This window comes from Myotis myotis, unplaced genomic scaffold (genome assembly GCF_014108235.1).
Source record: "Myotis myotis isolate mMyoMyo1 unplaced genomic scaffold, mMyoMyo1.p scaffold_m19_p_19, whole genome shotgun sequence".
Classification (NCBI taxonomy): Eukaryota; Metazoa; Chordata; class Mammalia; order Chiroptera; family Vespertilionidae; genus Myotis; species Myotis myotis.
Window position 1 is genome coordinate 6,502,124 of NW_023416323.1, and position 14,009 is coordinate 6,516,132.

At 47.9% G+C, this 14,009-nt stretch overlaps 1 protein-coding gene and 1 pseudogene across 1 annotated transcript; one reads left to right on the top strand and one right to left on the bottom strand.

Annotated features, from left to right (window-relative positions):
* Positions 1-4,683: 4,683 nt before the first annotated feature.
* On the bottom strand, positions 4,684-5,881 carry EID2 (EP300 interacting inhibitor of differentiation 2). The gene is given in 3 exon segments (XM_036346765.1): positions 4,684-4,824; positions 5,590-5,713; positions 5,715-5,881. Coding segments are annotated over 3 exon segments (432 nt in total).
* LOC118674712 lies at positions 5,880-12,385 on the top strand (annotated as a pseudogene).
* The last annotated feature ends 1,624 nt before the right edge of the window (positions 12,386-14,009 follow it).

The window sequence follows — 14,009 nt, forward strand, 5'->3', positions numbered from 1 at the left end:
AGGGCAATCCAGGTTGTAAGGAGCCCATATCTTCCATGGTGGCATTTATGGCTCTTAGATCTTGCAAAAGTCTCCACTTGCCTGATTTCTTTCTTATTACAAATATGGGTGTGTTCCAGGGACTATTTGATGGCTCTATATGTCCCTCTGCTAATTGCTGATCAATTAATTGTCGGGCTGCTGATATTTTCTCAGATGTTAAGGGCCATTGCTCAACCCATACTGGTTGTGACGATTTCCAGACTATGGGATCAGCAGTCCTAAGGGCAATGGCCCCAATTACAGATCCTGTCGAGGAGTGTGAGGTATTACTTTCCTTTCCTAATCCCTTTCCTGGATTAAATCTCGTGTCTAGCATCTGTGATGTTACTCTATCACTGGGGCTATATAATACAACTCCCATTTGAGACAAGATATCTCTTCCCCATAATGTAAAGGGGATAGTCGTAATTACATAGGGACAGACTGTTCCTGAATGGTGATCTTCATCAGCCCAAGTTATAATCTGAGAACTCTTTTTTACATTAGATGCCTTGCCTAGTCCTACTAGGGAAGTGGAGGTGGTGTGCGTGGGCCATGAAGAGGGCCAATCCTTCCCTGCTATGCAGGAAACATCTGCTCCTGTATCCAATAGACCTTCAATTGGTTTTCCCTGAATTTGTAAAATTTTTGTAGGTCTAGTAGCATGGATTTCTTGTATCCAAAATGCTGCATCACTAGATCCAAAGCCTCCGGCCCCTCTAGCTTCCTGGGTAACAGCTGTCCCTATTTTATGTATTGGTAACAGGATTAATTGGGCAATTCTCTGGTTGGGCTGAATCTGTATAGTTGTGGTGGGTGGGGAAAGTAAAATCTGTATTTCTCCTGTGTAGTCTGCATCAACAACTCCTGGGATGACTAAGATCCCCTGTAACGAGGTGGAGCTCCGTCCTAATATTAAACCTACAGTTCCCTCAGGCAGTGGCCCAGACACTCCTGTAGGAATGGCTGGTACTGGCGAGTCTGGGGTTAGTACTGCATGGGTGGTTGAGTGGAGGTCCAATCCTGCACTGCCTGGGGTTGCCCTGAAGAGGTCACTGACTGATCGAAATTTGCAAAGGGGTTGAAGGTTGATGCCCCTATTATTGCAGGGGCCTGGGGCTGGCCCCTTCTCAAGTTTCCCGATTGAGGTGATGGGATATAACCTCCTTGGGAGCTATTTGTAGAGTTTAAAGGCCGACCATTTTTATGGTATCTTGATCTACATTCCTTTGCCCAATGGAATCCTTTCTGACATCGGGGACAAACGGTTTTTGGAGGATTAATATTATTCCCTAATGTATTTCCAGGCTGTCGAGGAGCTTGCCATCTGGCCTGAGTATTATTATTTTTATTTGGGCATTCTCTGCTAAAGTGCCCAGATAAGCCACAAGAGTAGCAGTTCATATTTCTTTTATTACCTGTAGTATTGCTGGCTTGTCCTATAGCCTGTACATATTGAGGGTATGTCTCCCCTTTGAGAGCTGCAGCTATAGCTACACCCTGTATAAATGCTGGACTTACATCAGCACACTGTTTTATAAAATCATTTATAGTTCCTGTTCTGCGAATTGGCCTTAATAAAGCCTGACAGGTATTATTAGCATTTTCAAAAGCCAGTTGTTTGATTAGGATATCGGCTGCCTCTTTGTTATTGATTACTCTCTTGACTGCCTGTATGAGGCGAGAAAGGAAATCCTGATATGGTTCCTCGACCTTCTGTTTAACCTCTGTAAGGGTGGTTGTTTCTCCTGCTGTATAAGGTAGGGATTTCCAGGCACTTACTGCACAACTGGTTACTTTGGTAAGTGCCTCTGTGGGCATATTCATTTGCTCCTCAGCCGTGTTAAAATCACCTTCTCCTAATATCATGTCTAGGGTTATTCCTTTTCTGGTTTTTTCGCTAGTGGCTACAGCTTTCTTAGCAAGATCTTCATATTCAGTTTTCCATAATAAGTAATCGCCTCCTGAGAGACAGGATTTACAAACCTGTGACCAATCATAAGGAGTCATCCATTTACTGGCTAGGGTTTCTACCAAGGTTTGTGTGTAAGGAGCTAGAGGTCCATATTCAGAGCAGGCCAATTTTAATTCTTTAAGTACTTTGTAAGGTATAGGCTCCAAGGTGGGGTTTCTATTCCCACCAGACTCATTCTCATATGTAACTGGGAAGCAGAGTGAGAATTCAAGATCTCCATTAGCTTCAGCTTCTCTTATGGCCCTTTGAAATTTAGACATGGAGCTCATAGGAGCCACAGGACCTGGTTTAGGCTTCCTTTCTAATTTGGGGAGCCTGTTTTGAATGGGAGGGCCATTCTCCTCTCTACTGACTGGAAAGGACCAATGGTCATGTTTATGATATTTATTCTCCTCCCGATCACTAGGCATAGCTAAATTGCTTTTAGATTGAGCTGGAGACAATGATGATGTATCCTCTCTGGGTGGAGCCGAGGGACTATTTAAATTTTGAGAAAGTTCAACCGTTTTTGCCTCTGGTGCCAAGGTTTCACAAATTGAATTCCAGAGAGAAAAGGTAACTGCCGGGACCTTCTCAGATCCATGGTAGCTGTAATAGTTCTTTAATTGCTCTCCTACTTTAGTCCAAGTTTCTAAATTAACAGTTCCATCCTCAGGAAGCCATTCACATACGTCTTCTATAAAACTTTCTGTCTGACTGGGAGTAACCTTAACTCCTCTGCTAGCAAGCATATGCGTTAAAAGATTAATACAGAGTCTTTTTTCTTTAGACTCAGTATGACCCATCTTGTCAATCTAAGTTCTGTACTAACTACCCGCTTACCCTACTTATCCTCTATAGGGGGGGTCTGAAGCACCCTACGGTGCAGTCCTATCCGTCCCAAATATGGGGGGACTTACCTAAGGGAACCCTGTTCGGGCGCCAGATGCCGGGGTCCAACCCCAGCAGGTCCAGGGGTCCCCAAAGGTGTAGACGGAGTCAGCAAAGAAGGAATGACACGGAGACAACGTTCAGTTGATCAGCAGCCTAGCCAGGATCTCTAGCCAGGATCTCCAGCCAAGTTCTGGTCTGGATCTCCAGCGAAGTTCTGCTGTTTATTGTCTTGTTACATCCATATTTATACCAGTTGATTTTAATCCTGTCAATTTCTATTACAAAGGTTAGGGCGTTTCTTATCTCCATTCCAGGGAGTAAAGATTATGTAGCTTAAGCATGATTGTTTGTAGTGATTAACTACCCGCCTGGCACTTAGTTAAGGAGTTTCATCCCCTCCCTGACTTCAGGGAAAAATTCCTACCTGGGGAAACAAGCTTTCTAGGAGAGGCATCCCCTCCCTGACTTCAGGGAAAAATCCCTACCTGGGGAAACAAGCTTTCTCGGAGAGGTGACCTTGGTTAAAACACACAGCGCTAAGGGGAGCAAACATATTAAGAACAGTATGCTATATACGCCAGGTCCCTTGAAACATATGCTGTGCAGATGTTTCTTTCCTGCAGTGACTGTGTCAAGCAGCAAGGATGGACCAGCTTCCGGCAGTACCTGGCCAGTCTGGGTGAGGGGCTGAGGGCCGTTTTCAGGTTGGCCTGTGACTGAAGCTCCCAGCCTCTCCTTTTTTTCTTTTTTCTTTTATTCTGTGATTTATTTACCTTCTATAATTGAAATTCTGTTGCCTTCACTGGCACGCCCAGCTCTAGCTGAAAGCAGGTATCTGGGATTTGTTTAGCTTCTATAATTGAAACTTTGTTGCTTTTGGAGCTGTTGCTTTTGGAGCTTAGAGCAGGCCACGGCAGGTGGGGAACCTTGGCTTCCTCCATCACTGGAGCAAGCAAACCTCCTGCTCGCTTCAGCTGCCTGGCTGCAGGCCTCCATCTTTGTTGGCAGTTAATTTGCATATCTCGCTGATTAGTGAATGGGAAGCTTAATGGAGGTAGGGTTAATTACCCTTTTTGTCTTTTATTAGATAGGATATGCAATATTTACTTTGCTTGCCATTTGACATGCCTCATAAAACACAAAAATCAATTTTATGCTAAAAAGGATTGAATTTCACAAGTAGAGAATACATTGTCACAATTAAAAATTCTCTTCATAGTCCTAATAACTTGGTGGTGACTCCTTATTCCTATCATCATTATTGGTTGATTCCTTTTATCATCATGGGCTCTATTATTGCTATTTTTTCTTCATCAAATCTCAAATTTATAAAACTACTTTAAAAGTGAAGCAATTATTGATTTCAGGGAGGAAGGGAGAGGGAGAGAGAGATGGAAACATCAATGATGAGAGGGAATCATTGATTGGCTGCCTCCAGCATGCCCCACACTGGGGGTTGTGGGAACCCAGGCATGTTCCCTGACTGGGAATTGAACCAAGACCTCCTGGTTCATAGGTCCAGACTCAACCACTGAGCCACGCCCTTCAAGCATTGAAGCAATTTTGCAAAACATTTCCACAATGCAGGGGAAAGATTCTGATCAATCACAAACTTAAAGAACGATAGGGGAGTCACAGGGTTTCTGACATGTTTAAAATTTCTTTTCTTCTTTTACATAAGTTCCTCTCCCCACAACTCCCCAACTGAGTAGTGACTTGTTTTCATATACTTTGATTTTTTTTTTAAATCAAGTTACAGGATTGGTATGACTGTTGTCTTGAATGCATAGGTTCTTTTTGAAGTAGTTTCATCACTATATTCTACTGATAAACTTATCACAACTAACTTCTTCTATCAGATAACCAAATGCACTCAGAGCTACAGTAAATGTTAAAATATCAAAATCCATCCTCTGAAGATTCTGCTGATAGTCAGCATTGAAGGAAGTAGGCCTCTGTGATCCATCTTCAGCATAGTCAACTTTTAGAGAAAACTAACAGCATGTGGCCAGTTGTTACTGTATTTTTCTGGGCCAAACAGTATGTGGGGAGGAGGGAAGAGGGTACAAGAATAAAGAACTGTGTATGTGACCAGTAGCACATTTTCCAGGAAGATACGCCTGCTACAACCAGACAAAGGGAGGTGGAGACAACTAGAAAAGGCCTCAGCCCATTTTTTTTTTTAATTCATTCATTCTTTCATCAGTTTTTTAAAATATATTTTATTGATTTTTTACAGAGAAGAAGGGAGGGGTATAAAGAGTTAGAAACATCGATGAGAGAGAAACATCGATCAGCTGCTTCCTGCACACTCCCCACTGGGGATGTGCCCGCAACCAAGGTACATGCCCTTGACTGGAATCGAACCTGGGACCCTTCAGTCCGCAGGCCGATGCTCTATCCACTGAGCCAAACCGGTCAGGGCAGCCTCAGCCCATTTAAAAAAGAATAACCCAATAGGAGACAATAAGCCCTAGGTGACTATGGGAAAAACTGCTAACCCCATAGTACTCAGCCAATGAGGAACCAGAGGAGGGACTCTCCCAGCCTAGGGATAAATAGCCTGTGATCATTACTCCAAGTGTGCCTGTTCAACCAGACACCTGCTCCTGCAAGACCGTATTAAAAGTCTCGTTTCCACCATACTTCATGTTTCCGATCTGTTATTTGAATTCGGACAGGTGAGCATTTCTCACAAGCATGAAACACTGCTTCTGGACTCTGCAGGCTTTCACAAATCACCTGCATTGTTCTTCAAGCTCCTATATTATACCTGGAGCAATCAAGTAGTTTTCCACATAGTGGCCGTAATTCAATTACTGCTGGTAATTCATCCCTAGAACGATATTGCAATGCAGACAGGTCTGGCTGGTTCTCCGATCTGGATCTGGGCCTGCTCCCAGGACCCTCTTCCTCTGTGGGCTCTGTCAACCATCTGGAGATTTCTGCCAGCCTGCCAGCCGGGCTTCCTTGGCTGCCACCATCGGACTTTCCCTGGCCTCTCCAGGCCATGCCTGGGCTGGTCCTGTCTCTCGCCTCCTACCTCCGCCTGTGGGTCACTGCCTCGCTTTGTGCTGTGTCCATCTGTGGGACACTACTGTCTATGGGCTACCTGGACATCTCAGACCGGTCTCAGCTCCGCTGCTCCAAGAAAAATTGGAATAACCACAAAGTGCAATTACAGGTGTGCACGTGGTGCACATGCGCTAGCACTAAGTGCACAGATAAATCCTGTGTGCAAACCTGTGTGCACGAGGATGCATTCTACCAATTATACTAAGAGTTCTGCGCATGTGTCATCCCCAGGAGCCACCTGTGGACCCTTCAGTCCACAGGCCAACGCTCTATCCACTGAGCCAAACCGGCCAGGGCAACATTTTTTTAAATTATTTTTTATCGAATTTGAGAGAGAGAGAGAGAGAGAGAGAGAGAGAAAGGGAGGGAGGGAGAGAGTGTGAGAGAGAAACATTGATTTGTTGTTCCACTTATTTGTGCATTCATTAGTTGATTCTTTTTTTTTTTTTTTTTTTTTTTTCATTTTTCTATCTTTTATTTTTTTTTTTAATTTTAATTAAATCTTTATTGTTCAGATTATCACATTTGTTCCTCTTTTTCCCCCCCATAACTCCCCTCCTCCCGGTTCCCACCCCACTCTCCGCCCTCACTCCCCACCCACTGTCCTCATCCATAGGTGCACGATTTTTGTCCAGTCTCTTCCCCCATCTCCCACACCCCTTTCCCCCCCAAGCATAGTCAGTCCATTCCCTTTCTATGTCCCTGATTCTATTATAATCACCAGTTCATTCTGTTCATCAGATTATTTATTCACTTGATTCTTAGATTCACTTGTTGATAGATGCATATTTGTTGTTCATAATTTGTATCTTTACCTTTTTCTTCTTCTTCCTCTTCTTAAAGGGTACCTTTCAGCATTTCATATAATCCTGGTTTGGTGGTGATGAACTCCTTTAGCTTTTCCTTATCTGTGAAGCTCTTTATCTGACCTTCAATTCTGAATGATAGCTTTGCTGGATAAAGTAATCTTGGTTGTAGGTTCTTGGTATTCATCACTTTGAATATTTCTTGCCATTCCCTTCTGGCCTGCAAAGTTTCTGTTGAGAAATCAGCTGACAGTCGTATGGGTATTCCCTTGTAGGTAACTGAGTTTCTTTCTCTTGCTGTTTTTAAGATTCTCTCTTTGTCTTTTGCTCTTGGCATTTTAATTATGACGTGTCTTGGTGTGGTCCTCTTTGGATTCCTTTTGTTTGGGGTTCTCCGCGCTTCTTGGACCTGTAAGTCCATTTCTTTCACCAGGTGGGGGAAGTTTTCTGTCATTATTTCTTCAAATAGGTTTCCAATATCTTGCTCTCTCTCATCTTCTGGCACCCCTATAATTCTGATGTTGGTACGCTTGAAGCTGTCCCAGAGGCTCCTTACACTATTCTCGCATTTTTGGATTCTTTTTTCATTTTGCTTTTCCGGTTGGGTGTTTTTTGCTTCCTCGCATTTCAAATCATTGACTTGATTCTTGCGCTCCTCTGGTCTGCTGTCGGGAGTCTGTATAATATCCTTTATTTCAGTCAGTGTATGCTTAATTTCTAGTTGGTTCTTTATCACAACATCGAGGGTCTCATTAGATTTCTTGAGGATCTCACTACATTTATCGGCGGCTTCTAGACAGTTCTTGAGAGACCTTAAAAGTGTGGTTCTGAACTCAATATCCTCCATTGACAGTTTTGTCCTGTTTCTTTGTCTCCGCATTTTGTTATGCTTCCTTGGTGCACCCCCTAGTGGTCTTTGTGCGAAGTCTTATAGTTAAACCTTGTTGTAGCTAATACCAGGGAGGGTTTGACCTCCAGGCCAATTGGCTATGAGAATCAGCTGTGTCAGCAGTGAGAGAACTTCTGTCCTCTAGGGAGGTGCTAATCTAGCCTTTGCCTGAGGCTATCCGGCAAATGCCTGTGTGCAGGGCTTGGGCGGGGCGGGTCGCACAGGATCAACAGGGTGGGCCGGAGAGAGCAGTTATGGCGGCTCTCAGTCCTGTCCCCAGGGGCTCCGCCTCTCTGAGTCCCAGCACCCGCTGCAAAGCTCGGAGAGAAAGCTGCACTCGCTCTGACCGAAGCCAGACAGTCCCGCTTCTCCCGTTTGAGTCAGGGTCCCTAGAGACTCGCCCGTATCTGGAGCTCAGAGTCTGCGACTCCCTCCCGATTGAAAACGCCAACCGCGCCCTCCGCCGCCAGCCCGCTCAGCGCACTCCGCACCTCAGAATTTGACTTCAGCACTGTGCCTCCTCTGAGTGTCCGTATGCGTTTCTCTTTCCTCCTAGTTGTGGGACTTCCACTCAGCCAGCGTTCCTGTGGTTCTTGGTGATGTCCGTTCTGTCTTTTAGTTTCACTTTTGAAGTAGTTGTTCAAAGCAGCAAACTCCGGCGTTAACCTATGCCGCCATCTTGGTTCTTCATTAGTTGATTCTTGTATGTGCTCTCACTGGTGACGAATCCACAACCTTGGCATATTGTGACGATGCTCTAACCAACTGAGCTACCCAGTCAGGCATAGTGAAAACATTTAATACCTACTCTCTTAGCAATTTTCAAGTATATAATACAGTATTGTTAATTTTTAAAAATATATATTTTTGTATTGATTTCACAGAGGACGGGAGAGAGAGAAAGAGATAGAAACATCAATGATGAGAGAGAATCATTGATCAGCTGCCTCCTGCATACTCCACACTGGGGATCAAGCCTGCAATCTGGCATATGGTCTGACCAGGAATTGAACCATGATTTCCTGGTTCATAGGTCGACACTCAACACTGAGCTACACTGGCTGTGTCCAGTATTGTTAATTATTATTGCCATGATGAACATTAGATCCTCAGAATCTATTCATCTTACAATTGAACCTTTGTTCCTTTGGCCAACATTTCCCCATTCCTCCCTCTTCATCACCCCCCTGCCAATTCTACTTTCTGCTTCTATGAGTTCATTTTTTTTAAGATTCTACATATAGGTGATATCATATAGTATTTATCTTTCTCTGTCTGATTTATCTCACTTATCATAATGCTCTCAAGGTCCATCCATGTTGTTCTAAATGGCAGGATTTTATTCTTCCTCATGGCAGACACAACACTATTCTATTGTGTGTGTGTGTGTGTGTGTGTGTGTGTGTGTGTGTGTGTAAAGTTCTATATCTATCTATCTATCTATCTATCTATCTATCTATCTATATCACATCTTCTTTATCCATTCATCTGTACTCAGAAACGTACCCGAGAACAGCCACACCGCGAGCTGGAGATGCCGCCGCGCCCTGCTGGCCCGTCCCAGGAGTGGGGCCAGGCTTCGATGGAAACACGCCTCCTCCCTGAAGGTGGCCAACAAGCCCATCTTGGCGTTCACCAAGGGCAGCCCTGAGCGAGATGCACTGCAGAAGGCCTTGAAGGACCTGAAGGGCCAGACCGAACCCATCCCATGCGTGATGCGGGATGAGGAGGTGTGGACCTCAAACGTGCAGTACCAGGTGTCCCCCTTTAACCATGGACACAAGGTGGCCAAGTTTTGCTATGCAGACAAGGCCCTGCTCAACAAAGCCTTTGAGGCCACCTTGGCCTCCAGAAAGGAGTGGGACCTGAAGCCTGTCACAGACCGGGCCCAGATCTTCCTGAAGGCAGCAGACACGCTGAGCGGGCCGGGCAGGGCAGAGGTCCTTGCCAAGACCATGGTGGGACAGGGTAAGACAGTGATCTAAGCAGAGATCAAAGCGGCGGCCGAGCTGATGGACTTCTTCCGATTCAACGCCAAGTTTGCTGTGGAGCTGGAAGGGGAGCAGCCCATCAGCGTGCCGCCCAGCACCAACAGCGTGGTGTACTGGGGCTGGAGGGCTTTGTGGCGGCCATCTCCCCTTTTAACTTCACTGTGATTGGCGGCAACCTGGCGGGGGCGCCGGCCTTGATGGGCAATGTGGTCCTTTGGAAGCCCAGCGACACGGTCATGCTGGCCAGCTACGCCGTATACCGCATCCTCCGCGAGGCTGGCCTGCCCCCCAACATCATCCAGTTTGTGCCAGCTGATGGGCCCACATTTGGGGACACGATTACCAGCTCAGAGCACCTGTGTGGCATCAACTTCACAGGCAGCGTGCCCGCCTTTAAAAACCTGTGGAAGCAGGTAGCCCAGAACCTGGATTGCTTTCGCACCTTCCCACGCCTGGCCGGAGAGTGCAGAGGGAAGAACTTCCACTTTGTGCGCCGCTCAGCGGACGTGGACAGCGTGGTGAGCGGGACCCTGCGCTCAGCCTTCGAGTACAGTGGCCAGAAGTGCTCAGCCTGCTCCCGCCTCTACGTGCCTCACTCGCTGTGGCCTCAGATCAAAAGCGACTGCTGGAGGAGCACAGCAGGATCAAAGTGGGCGACCCTGCAGAAGACTTCGGGACCTTCTTCTCTGCAGTGATTGATGCCAAGTCCTGGCTGGATCACGCCCGCTCCTCGCCCAGCCTCACTGTCCTGGCGGGCGGCAAGTGTGACAACTCTGTGGGCTATTCGTGGAGCCCTGCATTGTGGAGAGCAAGGACCCTCAGGAGCCCATCACGAAGGAGGAGATCTTTGGGCCTGTGCTGACCGTGCACGTCTGCCCAGACAAGTACAGGGAGACACTGCGGCTGGTGGACGGCACTACCAGCTACGGCCTCACGGGAGCAGTGTTCGCCCAGGATAAGGAAGTTGTCCGGGACGCCACCGAGATGCTGAGGAACGCTGCCGGCAACTTCTACATCAACGACAAATCCACTGGCTCGGTGGTGGACCAGCAGCCCTTTGGGGGAGCCCGGCCAGCAGCCCTTTGCGGGAGCCTGAGCCTCTGGAACCAACGACAAGCCCGGGAGGCCCGGCTACATACTGCGGTGGACGTCGCCCCAGATGATCAAGGAGACCCACAAACCTCTGGGGGGACTGGCGCTACTCCTACATGCAGTGAGCCTCCTCGGCGCCTCCGCCATCCACCTGTCTGTCCGTCCAGGTGACTGACCTCGATGCACTGGGCCTACCTAGTTCCTCCACCCTGCTCCCCAGGGGGGAAGCCCCTTTTCTAGAGCCAACGGCTGGCCCCCAGCCCCCACTGGCCCGTATCCTGGCCTGTCCCACATCTCGGGGTCAGGTGCCCAGCCCTGGTTTGATCTTGCTGGAAAGGGACAGGCGTGCTGCCCCTCATCCCATCGGCTGTCCTAGGAATTACATCTCAGAGGGTGACCTTGGTGCCGGCTGGCTCGCCGTCTTTTCTCCTCTTGCTTCTGCACTGTGGCCCAGTGGTGTCGCAAGGGTGGGGAACATTTGGCCCGAGGGCCATGTAAGGCCTATAAATCATTTGGTCTGGCCCTGCCAAGGCATTAGGGGTGAGTTAATTAATGTTTGACCAAATATAGCAGGCTGATTTTTAAGTTGATAATGTTGTCTGGCCCACGAATTATGTTATAAATATCCAAATGGCCCTTGGCAGAAAAAAGGTTTCCCCACCCCTGGTTTAGGGACTTGGGGAATGACAGGGGGGCAGTTCCTGATCCCTTGGGGGAAAGGAGGTAGCTCTGGGCCCCTTGGCAACCTCATTACCCACAGGGGCTCCTGGCCTTGGCCCTGGCGTCTCCAGGGCTGCGGGAGTGGGTGTGACCAGGGCGGTCTGCAGGGTGCCAGGGCACCAGCTGACCTTGCCTTCTTTGGTCTGGGTCATCCTCCTTTCACACTAGCTCTTTGCCCAGCCACACGAGCCAATGGGTACCTGTGCCTGACCTTAAGCCTTAGATGCCCATGTGCCTTTCTCCAGGGCTCCTGCCTGCCCATGTGATTCCTGGCCGTCTCCATATGGTGAGGCTGGGGGGCGTTGGAGGCCACCTACCAAGATGTGGGACATGCTGGTCCTTCCTGTTGGGGCTGGGATTTTGGAAACTGTGGATGGGCCCAGCCTCCAGGACGGCCACCCTCAGCTGCGTTGGCCTGGTTTCCCTGCGGGAGCTCAGTTCCCACTGGCTGTGGTAGCACAGGCCCAGGAGATGTTGCTCCCACTATCCCAGCCCCCTGAGACCTACCCTGGCTCCCCATCCTGCCAGGACCTGGGTTTGCCCCTAGAATCTACTTCCTTTGCATGCGAGTGGCTTTGCGTGGACTGGCCCTTGGGGGGCCTGTTCTTTGTTTGATGCAGCCAATCAGTGGACTCTCTAGGACAGTGGTCAGCAAACCGGGGCTCGAGAGCCATATGTGGCTCTTTGGCCCCGTGGCATGGGCCACGAAGTTTCAATCGCACTGTACGTGTGCGCCCGCACATGGTATTTTGTGGAAGAGCCACACTCAAGGGGCCAGTTTGCTGACCACTGTTCTAGGACAACTAGGTTGGATTCTGAGTGGCTAGGGATCTGTAAGGGGTGACTTGGGAGAGCAGTTTTGTTTTTTTTAACATATTTTATTGATTTTTTTTACAGAGAAGAAGAGAGAGGGATAGAGAGTTAGAAACATCGATGAGAGAGAAACATCAATCAGCTGCCTCCTGCACACCTCCTACTGGGGATGTGCCCGCAACTAAAGTACATGCCCTTGACCGAAATTGAACCTAGGACCCTTCAGTCCGCAGGCCGGAGCTCTATCCCCTGAGCCAAACCAGTCAGGGCAAGGGAGAGCAGTTTTAATGGAGCCATAAAAGTGCCGGGCCCTCCTAAAGGACAGCTGTCAGAGGCTCCCCACAGGGTAGGGTGGCCATTGCCCAAGTCCCAGGACCTTACACTGGGCCAGTGGTCAGGGATGAGTGCCGATGCCGCCTGGCAGGGTGCGGGTTCTGCACCGTTTCCCACAAAGCGCCAGGTCAGGAGGCTGGGTGGGTGGGGTGGAGATGTTCCTGGTTCTGCTGGCTCTACAGTGTGAGGTGCCATGGGACTCGCCCTGACGTCACCCAATAAAATACCTATGACTCAAAAAAAAAAAAAAAAGAAATGTAGGTTGTTTCCATATCTTGACTATTGTAAATAATGCAGCAATAAACTTGGGGAGCAGATATCTCTTGGAGATCCTGATTTCAATTTCTTTGGGTATATACCCAGAAGTGTGGTTGTTGGATTGTATGATAGTTTTATTTTTTTAATATTTTAAAAAAAAACACAGAAAAGTACATTTAGAATAGAAGCAATACTGTATTTGTGTACATGCTATGTGACATAGGTACAAGATTAGAAATAGAGGCTCTGGTCAAGATGGTGGTGTAGGTAAACATGGTACTGGAATCCTCCCATAACCACATAAAAAATACAACTAATCTTAAGAACAACCGTCATTCAGAGTCTGAAATCCAGCTGAATGAAAGTCCTACAACTAGGGAATTAAAGAAGAAGCCACATTGATACTGGTAGGAGGGGCGAAAGCCTTGGAATGGGGCGGTCCCACATCCATGTGTGGGAGTTTTCAATTGGGAAGGATATCTTGGCTACAGAGGTTCCCCCAAGGAATGAGGTGTCCCAGGCCCACACCAGATACCTCAGCCCAGGGCTCCAGTTCTATGAAGAGAAGTCCCTGTAACTTCAGGCTGTAAAAACCAATGGGGATTGTGGCTGAGTGACACAGAGGCTGCTGGAGTTCCAGGAAGTTCCTTTTAAAGGTCCTACACATGGACTTACTTGGACTCACTTCCTCTGAGCTCCGGCACTGGAGAAGCAGCTTGAAAGGAACCAGGGACATCTGGGGAGGAACTAAATGACCTGGCATCAGGGCATCTTTCTTCCTGACAAAAATGTTGCAAGAGGCCATTACACCTTTGATGAGCCTTACCCCTACAGAGCAGTCAGGCAGGCAGCATATCTGAGTCTCCATCAACCTGGCTCATGCTGTTTGCTCTGCCCTAGTGATTCCCTGAGACCTTTCCCCACCCAACTTGTGGGCTTATCCAAGGCTTTTTCACACAACCTGCTTCTCTTGTCCCATACTTTGCACTTTCCTAAAATTTCTCAAATGAGCAGCATCTAGCCTCTGGATACTCTCTACCTCTTGCTAAGTGATCCCAGGCTGAGCACTAGCAGCAGCCTACCTTAGTTCACAACTTGGCCTGACTGGGGCATCTCCAAGCCCAATACAAGTAGCAGCCATCTAAAGATTGCTCTGTAGCTTG